This window comes from Theobroma cacao, chromosome 8 (genome assembly GCF_053813885.1).
Source record: "Theobroma cacao isolate CCN51 chromosome 8, ASM5381388v1, whole genome shotgun sequence".
NCBI lineage: Eukaryota > Viridiplantae > Streptophyta > Magnoliopsida > Malvales > Malvaceae > Theobroma > Theobroma cacao.
Genome location: NC_142646.1, coordinates 3,946,547 through 3,959,551, shown reverse-complemented (window position 1 = coordinate 3,959,551; position 13,005 = coordinate 3,946,547). Strand labels below are relative to the sequence as shown.

General features: G+C 35.5%; 3 protein-coding genes across 6 annotated transcripts; 2 read left to right on the top strand and 1 right to left on the bottom strand.

The window, feature by feature from the left end:
- Positions 1 to 52: 52 nt before the first annotated feature.
- LOC18591905 (EPIDERMAL PATTERNING FACTOR-like protein 2) lies at positions 53 to 1,626 on the top strand. Of its 2 annotated transcripts, none has more exons than XM_018125444.2 (4): positions 53 to 272; positions 424 to 901; positions 1,006 to 1,043; positions 1,138 to 1,626. In XM_018125444.2, exons 2-4 carry the CDS (start codon positions 790 to 792, stop codon positions 1,393 to 1,395), a joined length of 408 nt encoding a protein of 135 aa, XP_017980933.1. In that variant the 5' UTR covers positions 53 to 272; positions 424 to 789; the 3' UTR covers positions 1,396 to 1,626. The 2 variants fall into 2 exon arrangements, with proteins under 2 accessions (XP_017980933.1, XP_088665291.1); XM_088809165.1 differs by having other exon boundaries at positions 53 to 569; positions 828 to 901.
- Positions 1,627 to 4,653: 3,027 nt separating this feature from the next.
- On the top strand, positions 4,654 to 7,263 carry LOC148761119 (uncharacterized). The gene is made up of 2 exons (XM_088809063.1): positions 4,654 to 4,895; positions 6,107 to 7,263. The coding sequence occupies exon 2, from the start codon at positions 6,157 to 6,159 to the stop codon at positions 6,820 to 6,822; it is 666 nt and encodes a 221-aa protein (XP_088665189.1). The 5' UTR covers positions 4,654 to 4,895; positions 6,107 to 6,156; the 3' UTR covers positions 6,823 to 7,263.
- Positions 7,264 to 7,315: 52 nt separating this feature from the next.
- ERG28 (ergosterol biosynthesis protein) lies at positions 7,316 to 11,710 on the bottom strand. Of its 3 annotated transcripts, none has more exons than XM_088809064.1 (4): positions 11,498 to 11,710; positions 10,850 to 11,196; positions 8,482 to 8,688; positions 7,316 to 7,908 (listed from the first exon to the last, which is right to left on the bottom strand). In XM_088809064.1, exons 2-4 carry the CDS (start codon positions 10,962 to 10,964, stop codon positions 7,841 to 7,843), a joined length of 390 nt encoding a protein of 129 aa, XP_088665190.1. In that variant the 5' UTR covers positions 10,965 to 11,196; positions 11,498 to 11,710; the 3' UTR covers positions 7,316 to 7,840. The 3 variants fall into 3 exon arrangements, with proteins under 3 accessions (XP_088665190.1, XP_007018389.1, XP_088665191.1); XM_007018327.3 differs by having other exon boundaries at positions 10,850 to 11,148; XM_088809065.1 differs by lacking the exon at positions 11,498 to 11,710 and adding an exon at positions 11,252 to 11,271 and having other exon boundaries at positions 10,850 to 11,148.
- Between the last annotated feature and the right edge of the window lie 1,295 nt (positions 11,711 to 13,005).

Genomic DNA, 13,005 nt, shown 5'->3' with positions numbered 1-13,005 from the left:
TCCTCCTTGGGAAATAGAAATAAAAATACTATTCCCAAGTAACAGAGAGAGAGAGAGAGAGGAGGGATTTGGCGTGTTGGAGTGGAACTGTTCTAGACGCACGAGCCACGAGCCAAAACCCAAAACCAAGTCTCCCATCGAAAGGAACGTAAACCGGGTGGGGGACAAATTGAAAGGAGAAATGGAGAAGGAAAAGGAAAAGGAAATCCCAATAAACTCATCCCACCTGTGACATTACATAAAGCCCTTTGCAGAAAACTCTTCATCATTTGGTATTTGTGTGATCTCTTTTGTTTCTGTTTTTGTTTTCATTCACGGTTTCACTCTCTTCTTGGCTGTGCTGTCCATCCTTTGCTTTTGCAAACTGCTCTGGGCTGCTACAGTTTATTTTCATTTTTGTTTCTCTTTTTTTCATATCGTAAGGTACCTTGGTTTTTTGGTGGCTCATGAAACGAGGCTGAGGTCCTTCCCTTTTCGGTTGAGGTCCTCCCCATTTGCTTTTAGCCTCATTGCAGTGCTCTTTTTGCCTTCCACGTTCCATCCTTGATTCAGAGATACTATATTACAAGGTAAAAACGGACTCTTCTTTTTTGCATTGTGGAGGTGGCATTCAAGTACTGAAAGCTCTCCTTGGGGACACTTTTCAGAAGTTCAGATTCAGTTACCGTCTACACTGCCAACTATTTAATTTCCCTGCGTTGGTCCTATTAATTTTACTGCTCTACACCCCATCCCCGTATCTCTCCTCTTTTAAGGCTTTGAACTCTCACCCTCCTCTCTTTGAGAAAAATGATGAGCAGCTCTCCAAATTATGTTTGTTGCCACAGAAATAGACACCTAATAATTTCCCTGCTGTTGCTCTTGGTTTCAAGCTTGACCCAAGTTAGATTCATGGCTGAAGGTAAGTTTCCTTGTCTAAATTCCAAAAAGGAAAATAATTCTCCAAATTTAAACTAGAAAATCCACTCATTGACTCAAAACTCCTCTCACTTTCATGTATTCCAGGAAGGCCTCTTTCCAGGCTACTACTTGAGGTTGCCCAGGTATCAGGATCATACTTCCATTTCATGTATACTCTTGCTTCTTTCTTATCAATCCAATCAGAAGTGACAGAATTCAATAATGTTGTATGCACAGAAAGGGATTGAAGAGGAGAAGGCATTGGTGATGAGAAGTCTAATAGGGTCAAGGCCACCAAGGTGTGAGAGAAGGTGCAGTTCCTGCCCGCACTGTGAGGCAATCCAAGTTCCTGTTACGACACAATCCGAAAACCGCAGAACCCGCCAATTCTCAGCTGCAATATTCTCAATTGCATACTCCAGAGGCGATGACATCTCCAACTACAAGCCCATGAGTTGGAAGTGCAAGTGTGGGAACATGATTTTCAATCCCTGATTTCAGTAAAAATAAACACTGTTCAGTGTAAAAGCACCTCCTTTCAACTGTGGATAAATTGACTTTCAATTGTATACCTTTGTCTCCTTCACTTTCCTCTTGCATGGTGGAAATATGGGTTGCGCAATGTAAAGCGTTTCTTTCTTTCTTACTTTCTGTAACATTTTTTTTCCCTTTCTGCCATATAAAATGTATTCGCTTTTTCCTGCCAAGGTTATACCCTTCTCCTAACTCGCAATGCCTTTGTCCACTATTTGTTTTCTTCAGACTTTAGTTACAGTTAAACAGCATCAGCAATAGCTAAGATGCCTTAACTCCAACCTGTATAAATCTTCATTGTCATTAAAATTTGGGGTGAGATTTGTTAATTTTGATGGCAAGTGACGACATGGGTAAGTTAAAAGAGCTAAAGATGGGTGCGTATCAAGTCTGTCAGACAGTTCTGCTTTCGTATCTTACAAGATTTGTGCACCACACTCCAGAGAGAAAGCTGATACCCCGTGCATGTTAGACAGCCCACCTCGAAGAGAAAAATGCCTAGCGTACCTCATCATCTCATTATTTCCCTTCTATTGTCCCTTAACCTATTGTTTATATCCATCAAAATCAAGATTAACAATGCTTCTGATTAGATCAAGGTTAAAAGAAAGGGTTAGCGGTGAAATTGAAGCTACAAGATGGATGAAAATAATCTTCACGTGCAGTTAAAGTTAGTGATGATAAAGGGTATTGTCAGATATTTGAACAATAAAAAATATATGCTGGTAAGCAGTAAATGGCAGGGTTCACTCTCCTTAAACCTTTCTTGTAACCCCATGAGGCTATTACTAGCTGATGAAAAAAAAAACCTGCAAATGAAATACGAAAAGAGTTCCATTCCATGACATGGTCCATGCTTCTTTCTGAAGCTGATCTCACTTAAATAATTGAACTGTCGCTGCTGTATCTTATTGTAGAAATACAATTTTTTAAGTGCATAAAAAAGTGGCAAGGGCTGGTGGATTTGGTTCTGTTTCCTTTTCATGTCACAGAGGTTAGAAAACATTAAATGCAGCATTGAATATGGGCCTGAAAAAGATTGCAGAAAGACTACCGAAGGAAGTGAAGGACTCATCGTCGTCATTCATTAGGTCTTGCAGAGCTGCTAATCTGCCTCACTGCATCCCCCCTTTCTTCTGCAAATCAAAATTATATGGATGGATGGGATCATTTTAGTTGGTTTGTAGGGTAACTCTTTTTTCTTTTCACTCTTTGCTCTCTATCTCTCTCTCTCTGCTTTACTGCTTATTAGATGTTACTGGTGACAATACATAAGCTGCAACTTGATGTCATGATTAGAAAATTTGGTCATGAAAAATGAAAAAAAAAATAAAACAAAATAACCCAGATATTTAATATAAAAATTGTCCCATCAAATATCCTATATATCTTCAAACAAAATGTGAACAGCTTAAATTGCTGTGCTTCACTCATAAGGATTGTTTTCCACCTCGTTTAAAAAAACAAGGAAACAGATTGTTGCTAATAAGAGAAGGAATTTAACAGGTGGATAGAATTTGTACTAATGACAATGATTTAATTAATGTTTTGATCAGTAAAACCTTGAGAGGCAGAGGTCAATATTGTTCGAAAGTTCTTCTGTTTCTACTTTTCTGATTCTGGTGGGTGTGGTGCTTGGCAGTAACCACCAGTGATCAGCAAAGGAGATTTCAGGGTTTCAGTTGAAAAGGGCACCACTCTGTTCTGCATGTCCTTTTCCTGGGTAGCGTGAGATCAAATACTATCTTCAACGGCCATATCACAGAGGGAGCCATGCAAAGAAAATTTTTACTGTGACAGAGTGAAATCTCTGCTTTTTCTTTTTATATATATCAATGGATAAAGTAAAAGTTGTTTGTTATTTTTTAAGTATTTTAATCACCATATTATTTGATAGAGAATCTTAATTTTATAAATACTCAATTAAATTTTTGAAATATAATCTGATTTCATAACTGAATATCTTAAACATTACCCGTTAAATATATTTAATTATTAAATATTTAGAGTTGATTTATTAACAAAAAATTATATTTAGAATCATTAATAAATTTTAATAAATATTATATTAAATATAAAAAATTTATAAATAAAAAATAATATAAAAATATTAAAATTATTATTTATAATTGAATTCAAGCATTAAGTATCCTAATACTACTCAAACCCGATTATAGGATAATCTATTTTTACTTAATCGAATTGAATAATATAAAATAATTGATTACAGAAAAGCATCGACATCTTTATACATTTTGTTAGGGTCCGGAAATGAAAAATAATTAAACACAATTCATGCTTTTTACTTTTTTATTGAAAGAGTAATAATCATTTTAAGGTAAATAAATGAACTCAATTGTGAAATTTACTATGCACACGCGTGTGTATTGTGAATTGATGTGTAAAGGGTGCTAAAATCCAACACCAACAGTTTCAAGCTAAGGAAATGCAAAAGTAAAGCCATAAAGATAAAAAGGTAAAACACAAAAACAAAAGCCTCAATCACACTTGCCGGTTTATTCATTGAGTCATGTCATGTTTCACTCTTTCTTTTCATCCAAGTAAATGGAAAAAAAGCAATTTGAAAGATTAAAAATTCATGGAATCTTTCTTTTCCACTTGAGTTTTCTCATATGTACTGAAATGAAAGCAGGAAATCTATGTCTCAGCCCTTTAAGAAAAGCTGCAAAAATGGAAAAATGGATCTTGAAGAAGAGCTAATGTTTGAGTGCATTGGTCTCCTTTTTCCTGTGTTTGCTTTTAAAGATTTAAGATCACTTTCTTCGTGTTTTTCATTTACCTGTTCATAGGATTGAAGGCTTGACTCTTTTCTTTCCTGTCAGATGGGTGGAGTAATCTTTTGACCCAGTAGTAAAAAATGGGTGCTGCGGAGAGGATATGTCCCGGGAGAGAACAAAAGGCAACTAGCAGATAATAAATAACTGGGAATATTGTATTCTTGAAGAATGCTATATATGTATAGTGACGTTTCCTGTGGAGAACATGCCTGGATAGGAATTTGGAATGTGACACCAAGAAAACAACATCCACAGTTTGGAGCATTCATGGCAGAGAGTTTCAAACGAAGTCGTTTAGGACATGATATACTTGTCATGAACCCCACACGTGAAACCAACGAATGAAACAATTGCCATCAATTCGTTGCCAAGTGTGGTAGTATACGCTGACATTTTCTGTATTAGTGTGTTTTCTCACATTCACTTCTCTAGCCCTCTCGCTATCCCTTTCTTCAAAAGATATACCCCTCACGTTGGTTTTGTTCCATTTTCATTCCATAATAATCCTTCAAGTACCTCTCTTCTCCTTTTTGTGGTTATTCTATCATCACCCTTCTCCTACCACTTCCTTGGAGAAAGATTTCCGTCCGAGATATTACTGTTGCTGCTGAAAGTACACTCCCTTGGATATACGTGTGTCCAAGATTCCGGGTTACGAAAAGGGTACTGTTTTCTTTGTCAATTTCACCTTTTTTTTTTTACGGATCTGCCTTTTTAAGAGGGTATCTTTTCTTTCAACCTTTTTCTCTGACCTGCATTACTTTTATGAGTTTCTGTCAGGAGTTCTCTTTTTTCTTTAATTTTTGCAGTATTAGCTGGCTTATGTATCAATGTGTTTTGTTCTTTGTTAATTTCTTGAGAAAATTTTCAAATTCGAACAGCTTTGTGTGGTTTTTAAGTTAAAAGAGATAAATGTTTGGTGTCTGTTGTGTTTTTGCAAAGTTCAATATCTACAGAGGACTTGTCAGAGATAAAAGGGTTAACTATGGTTTTTTCTTCTTGTTTTTCACCGTGGTCTAATGGAGAAAACAAAATGAAACAGGAGCAGACACATATTGCAACTTAAATGCTACTTTTAAAAAGAAAATTTTACTCTTCCAAAGCTGGTTCTTAGTTCAAAGATTTTGTGCCTCTTCCCCATGTCGTTTATCCTAGCTGCACCTCAAGCTAGTCCATTAATGAACTGGCTTCTGTCTTTTGTGAAAGCTATATATCTATTCGACTTTGTCACAATTGAATTGAGAATTTGACACTTTCAAAGAATGGGGTTCGAATTTCGAACCCATGCTATGAATTTACCAATGGTAATTAGAACCTAGCCTTAGCTTATCACAGAATTCAGACTATTTGGTTCTGCAAACGGTACCTACCCTGTTAATGTGCCCTGCTTGGTCGCTGGTTTCTGCAAGTTGGGAAACAAGCGAACAAATTCATTAAATGTAGGGCATGGAAACTTACCTTTAACATTAATTTCCTCCAGAAAAACGTGTTTGGTTCACATTAGCGTAGTTGTTCGCAAATGCCAAGTCAGCTACAATTCATGTGGTGGAGAATTAGTTGGGTGCTCAATGTCTCATTAATGGAAGGAGACCCTTTTCTTAGAGTGAGGCAACAATCTATAGTTTGAGACTGATCTTTTGTCAAAACTTAGTTCATCCCCCTATCATGCTTCCCCTGTGAACTTTGTTATCCTGTCATCTTTGTGAAACCCTATGGAAAAAGAACCCACATGTTATCTATCAAAATAAATTAATGGCTCAAAATTTAGTTTCGTGGATACCACTTTTTTAATGAACAACGACGATGAGAGAAATTCAGCATTAGATTTTCGGACGCATTCTATATATAAGTAATTTCATTCCCTACTTGAACAGATTAAATTTGGCTCTTGCTTCGGAAGGAAACATATATACAAGGGTTCACCATGCTAAAGCAATCAGCTAATAGAAACCAGAGGTATAAAGGCTTCAAGGTAAAGCATGTTCTTCAGATATGTGCCTTGCTTGCCTTTTGCATCTGGTTGCTGAACCAAGTTAGGGACACTTACGATAAGAAGGGCCCTGGAATTTTCCGAAAGGTAACGAGTGAGCATGGAGCCATAAACCTTGGGAGGAAGGATCTTGATCCTCAAGTACAAGGGTCATCCACTGATCAGAATAGCGGAAGTGGAGAAGTTGAAGCAGAAGAAGAGGTGGAAGAGAGTGATGATGGAAGAGGGGGTGGAGATGATGAGATTGATGGGCGTGATCAAGAGAAAGGGGACGAGGAAGAGACTGAGGAAGTTGAGGATCTCATTGACGAAGAGGATAGAGAGAAGGAAAACCAAATTGAGGATTTAAGTTCATTAGAAGATCAAGCAATAAATGAAGGTGAAGAAAATTTACAGGATCCAAGAGAGGAAATGTACAAGAGTGATGATGCATCAAGTTCCATTGTGCAAAACAACCTTGATACAGGAACTGCTGCTCAAATTCGACGTTTGAGAAGTGTGGAGGTACATGATGAACAAAGAGGTGAGGAAGTATCAAGTTTTAGTATAGCACAGACCAGAGAACACAATGGAAACCTTAGCATCATCAACAACAAGTGAGAAAGCAGGTGTTGCTCAGAATTGAGTCTTTCAGGTCTTTGGGATTCTTCATTTCAACAATAAAATCTGATACGATTCATCAACCTCTTTTGCACATTTTGCAAGAGAAGGAAATTCCAGCAAAGTTGCAGCAGAATAAGTTGACAGTAGTTCCTGATCAACATGTTGTTGGGTTTATTTGTTATGCCTTAGGAGATAGTTGCTTTTTCCTGTCTTCAGAATACAGGCCTGTAGCTGAACTGTACAAAAGTTTTAGCATTTGCCCCATGCTATAGAAGAAATTTTTCAAGATTGCCAATAATTAGGAAGAAGTAGAACTGCCTTGGTGTTGTATCGTAAAACTAAACGTGTAACTTGTAGAGGTATCAGTTAACTGTATGCTTCCTTGAGATTAAATGAGTTTTAACTATTCTATTATATTTAAATGCACAAGCTTCCTCATCTTTGTCATCCAGCAGAACTTCTACTATTCTTTTGGATAATACACAACAAATTTATCCCAATGATTCGTCCGATTGAATAGAGAAATCTCCATTCTAGTTTTAATCGCCATAAATTATGCCAAAGGTAGCCCCAATCCAAATGACATGATACAGAGTGAGAAGAATTTCCAGGGATGGGGTGGATGCCATTTGCTACCTTTTGAGAATTCTTTTTCCATGTTCCCTCCTGTTTGGGCCTTAGGAGAGTCTGCTGAGAAGAAAAGTCACACTCATCGTTTTTGGGCCTTGGGGTCCTCATGAGGTTCATGCAATGGTTCCAAGAAAACCATAGATTCCAAATACCACCAATTAAGTATGGTATAGAAGTTTAGAGCCATGTCTCTTTTCTTACAATTTAAACTATAATCAAAGTACTCAAACAGAATTGCACATCAGAATGCTTTGAATTCTGCCAGGGACAGACCTCCACAATCTATTTGTAAACAGCCGTTAGCTGGTTGAAAAATAAAATTAATGCTGAGAAATCACTGTGTCAGCACTAAGAGTAAAGCAACTGAAAGTAAATGAGTCCATTTTCAGGAATGCTTGACATGTCTTTGTTGATGTGCATTCCACTGTAGCAGCATCCATATAATTGATGTCCCTGATGATTTTGAGAAGAAAAAAAAACATGATTAATTCTAGGCCAAAATGACAATTTTCATATAGTCGTATGGTAATCAAAGTCTCATGGAAAATGATAAGCCATAACACTTTAACCAGATCATGATGAACCAATGACTTTCCAATGAAAAATAACAATCTTAGAACACATCATGGTTTCAGCCTAAAATGTGGATGCCATTATTTGTTACGGATCAAGACATACTAAAGAAGGTCCAACAAAGATGCATAAGAGAGCTCAGGCTTTATCAAGGAGAAACTTGGTTTTTGCTGTTGTAAAAGCTTAGGACTGGCTTGGTTCAATGTAGTTCTATGCCGGTTGCAATTGCAACATAAAAGCTACAAACCAGGCTATTGAAGAGAATATAATCACCATTCATTAAATATTAAATTGATTATATTTCAAGGTCAGTTATACAATCTACAAGTTTGATGTAAACAGTAACAAGTCAAGGAAAAGCTATCAGGCAACTTCAGTCAAAAACTTCATGCAAAAGCAGTGACATGTAAAACAAACTCAAAATGATGCCATGTTTCCTCATGAAAAACATACCTGCAAAGATGCCTACAGTTGTCAGATTTGAAAGGGCCATTGTGTGATAGAAGAGGTATTCAGTCAAAAAGTGACCAAAGGCATAGATGAATGACAAAAATGTCACCAAGTATAGTGGCTTATTTTCCAAGTTAAATGCACAAAGAAAGCAGAGAGTGCAAGTCAAAAGTGTCCAAACTCCGAATGTCCTCCCGTGAACTTCAGTCACTGCATATCAGTTAAAAACAAATAGGAGATGACCAATTATCAAGATCTGGAATGACAAATTATTCCTCACCAGAAAACAAAACGCAATTCTGAGGTGGAGACGTTTTCACAATACACTGATATCAGAATCTTCTTCCCTTTTTCTAATATCTATCTCAGAAAGTGCAGCGAAAACTCAACTGCAAGGGTAACAAAGGTGCCATTTAACATAGAAATAAAATGGGGTATTAACTATTTCGTTAACTCTTAAAAAATGTAAATCTGAAAAATATAGGTATCCCAAGGTCAGATTAGCATATGTTTTACTTTCTCCATTCCCCGATCTGATGTTGAAGTAGTTCAAAAGAATTTAGAGCTTCTTAATAGCCAAAAAGCAACTACATTTAGAGGGATTCAATTCCAATATCCTTTGCTTTGTTCAAAACAGATACTTGAAATCATCAAAATGAATTAACTTGGATAAGGCAAAACACATCATCAAGGATATAGAAAACATAGTTTAAAGTTGTCATGAAACACCTTCAAAATTCTCCAAAAAAAGTAAGGCATGCTATGCTCAAATACAGTATCTCCCTTTACATGCACAAAATATCATGTTCAAGCCGTATCTAACATATATGCATTGGATGAGGAATGAGAGCATTGTAATAACTTAAATTTTCAGTAACACTTCCTCTTTTCCCTTTCCCTATGGCATACTCATACAGTTCAAAGACAGAACTGTATATGCATGCACCCAAAAGACCATGAAAGGAACAGGGACATTTTCACATTCTACTAAGAGTACTAATTTTTCTGATATCATAATCAAAATCCAAATTTCTATATCTTTCTTGGCTTCTGGACTCAAATCCTATCGCCTTCTAAGCAAACCCATTCCCTTCATAGTATCCATCATTGAATAGTTTCTTCCAGGTGTTTCAACTTAAATCAAAATCCACATGTCCTCATTATTTTTCATGCTGGAAACCACCAATGTCCCCTTTGCTGCCAACATAATCTTTCACTTCAAATAGGCAATGGCTTATACATGCGCCTAAAACATGCACCTAAAGAACTACATTTGAAGCTGCAACGAATACATCTAAAATTTCAGATGCATCAAATCTGTTTTGTGTTTGTTTACTCCAAAACTGACATCCCATATCTTTCTTGGATAATGGACCTAAAATCAACTGTTTGCTTACCAAACTCATCCACCTTGTTATTTTTCATGGTACCCACCATTACATGGTAGTTCTAGGTTTGTCTACCATTGACTGACCTATTACAACTTAAAATCTACCAATATGTATCTTTCTTGGTTCTGCTAGCTTCGTTTACATAGAGATATGTGACTTGCTCTCTACACAACCCTCATTCCTTTTCATCAACCAAGACGCAATCAAAAAGTCCTTGGATCAAAATCTAACTTCAAGTAAGAAGAATCATCAGCATTGGCCTATTAAGCAAGAATCTAAAATTCAGAGCAAAAAACAAATAGGAAATTGGACCTAACCCAACAAGTCTGATACACCATCTATCCTTATGCGTTTATTACAGATCAGTTTGTTGAAGCATTTCAAATGCAGACTAGCAGATCTTCATTATTGGATTCAGAAAAGCAAAAATAGAAGCAAAAGATTCCATTAATTTAAGCTACAGAGGTTGCTGATTAGTAGTAACGTTAAAACAAAAATAATCTCCATACATCACTCCATATGAAGAAATACTCTGTCAGTCAATGCAACATTCCTTAACCCAATTGAAAGTTCTTGTTTGCTTTTAGAAAAACAAATTAGGTCATCGCTACAAGCTTTCCAAAAGCATAGCTCCCAAAGCAGCAAAGTTAACATTTTTCCTATAAGAATCTTCAAAATCCCTTGACTTTGGGATCCTAACTTAACTTTTTCCCTATTTTTTAATCTGGGTATTGAAGATTCGATCTCTAATTTAAAGAGACATGACCGAACACTCGGCACGCACACAAAAACAGCACCTTGTCTCCATGACCCAGAAAAAAACTAGCTTACTTTCTTTGTTAAAAATTAAAGATTTGTTCTTGCGATCTTTCCGAAATTTGTATATTCTAATTCACAGTAAACAAATCATCAGAAACAATTAAAAAAATGCAAAGAAATTAAGCAACCAAAAAACAAGGTTCAGAGAGAGAGAAGATTACTGATGGTGTTGGAGAAAACAGCGAGACGAAGAGCCCAAATATCAAAAAAGCCGAACCAAACGGAAACCAATCGAAGTGAACCCACCAGCATTAACCACCATCCCAAAGCCTTCATCTTTTCTTGCGTTTTGGTTTTCCCTCCTATCCGCCTCGCTGACCAGATCCAGTTAAAGACTTAAAGTTGCAACCTTTGCCTTTGGATGGATAGTCAGTCAGTCACAGTTTTGACTTTTGACTTGTTAACTGTTTTTTACTGCTTCGATTTGACTTCGTATTGCCATTTTTACCCTCCTGCTCTCCTGGAACATGGTCGTGAATGTCAAATTCGTGTTCATCATACTTAATCACTGTAACATGGAGACTTTAAGCTTTCAAAATGGTGTTTAATTGACAACATATTACCACTTCTAGTTGAAATTAACATTGCTTCAATTCAAACCATCCACTGGTGGCTTAATTCCCCTCTCTAAAACAGTGGATTAAGTATTCAAAAGACCAAAGTCTAATTCGTTATCCTTCCTTTAGACTTGAATATCACCCCAAAAAAAAAAAAACCCAATATTGTTAAGACGAGCAAACCCAAGAAACTGCTAGCAAAAATGCTCCTTTAACTCCATTTACGAAAAAAATTAGGTAAATCTAACTCACCTTTCTTGTCATCCCATACTTCCAGAATACGTCAAAGACAGCAACTTTTAATGAAGCTGTTTTCTATTTGTCAACAAGAGACAAGCCACAAGATTTCCAGGCTTTACCCATTGTTTTTGTTTCGGTCTGAATGGTGCCTAGTCCGGGAGTGGTTGCATTCCTTCTGGCATCATATTCAGTTCCAGCTCTAAATCACTATTATTAAATTGATGGTTTCCTTCCTCCCCAACTTGCGTTTTCCTTTTATGGTTTCCAGGTATTGTAGATATTTTCTCTTCTATTCCTTTCAACTTCCTGTGGTAAAATTTGCATCTGCTCATCAACATCAAAAAGGTTTTTTCTCTACTTCACATCATCGTGGTCATGTTGTTTGGCAACCTTTTTCCAACATTTCATGCATCTAACTTAAAACAAAGCCACCACCATTGAATCTTTTAGACAAATAATGCTTAAAATAAAAAAAGGGAAATCATCTGTGTTGAACATGTGTATTAAGGTTTTTAAATTATTTTAAAAAATAAATAAAAATTATGATTTTATTAATTTAATTAAATTTATATATTTTTAAATCAAATCAAATAAATTTTAATGATCAACTATTAATTAAATACTATTAATTAAAATATTACTTGTTATTTTTATATCACATAACGTTGTTATGTATTGACATGGAAGATAAAAATATCTTATTACATTATTATAATTTATTATGATATATCATCATATTATGTAATATAATATAATATAATATAAAAAATAATATTTTTAATTAATTAATAATTAATTTTATATTAATTTATAAAAAAATTATTTAATTAAAAATAAAAAATATTTAAATATAATAAAATAATAAAAAATATTTATAATTTTAAAAAATTAAGTATAAATTCCATTAAAAAAATTAACTAGTAAATTAAAACTAGTGAAATTTCCATAAACAATAATGTATTTCAGTTGGACAATTTGGTCACTTGGTCACTAGACGTCATTCCCAACGTCATCCTTGATTTGTCCATTTTTTGGCTTCTTTTTAAGAGTGGTACGGGCAAATAGTTTGTGCCAAACGTTTTTCAAACTTTGGGAGAAAGTGAAATACGAGGATACCATGACCCAACAGAAGATTATGATTAAGATTTTTCACCGCACCGAATGAGACATGTAAAAAGAAACTCTTTTCCTTATGTTCTTATTGATCTCAACTTATCTGGAAGGTTCTTGATCAAGGTCGTACCGCTCCGTGGTGGGCGCATCAGGAAATATTTTCTTTAAAGTAATAAAAGCATTTTGTTGAATACCGAGTCGATGCTCAAGTATGCGGTGATTTAGTTTGATGGATACATTGATGTTACATTAAGCATGTTTGATTGGATTTCGCTTTCATTGGTAAATTAACTGTATAAACTCTCTGGGAAAGCGTTTCACGTTTGTAGTTTTAACCATAGTAATTTTTAATGCGACCTTTTTACATGGGTTAAAAACGAGAAATTGTTGCATTAGATGAATTAGCC

Coding starts and splice junctions, on each gene's coding strand:
- ERG28 (XM_088809064.1), bottom strand. CDS start 10,964: ATGAAGGCTTTGGGATGGTGGTTAATGCTGGTGGGTTCACTTCGATTG. Junction 8,689..10,849: donor TGTTTTCTCCAACACCATCA/GTAATCTTCTCT, acceptor ACTGATATGCAG/TGACTGAAGTTCACGGGAGG. Junction 7,909..8,481: donor AACTGTAGGCATCTTTGCAG/GTATGTTTTTCA, acceptor CAAAATCATCAG/GGACATCAATTATATGGATG.
- LOC18591905 (XM_018125444.2), top strand. CDS start 790: ATGATGAGCAGCTCTCCAAATTATGTTTGTTGCCACAGAAATAGACAC. Junction 902..1,005: donor AGTTAGATTCATGGCTGAAG/GTAAGTTTCCTT, acceptor CATGTATTCCAG/GAAGGCCTCTTTCCAGGCTA. Junction 1,044..1,137: donor TACTACTTGAGGTTGCCCAG/GTATCAGGATCA, acceptor TTGTATGCACAG/AAAGGGATTGAAGAGGAGAA.
- LOC148761119 (XM_088809063.1), top strand. CDS start 6,157: ATGCTAAAGCAATCAGCTAATAGAAACCAGAGGTATAAAGGCTTCAAG.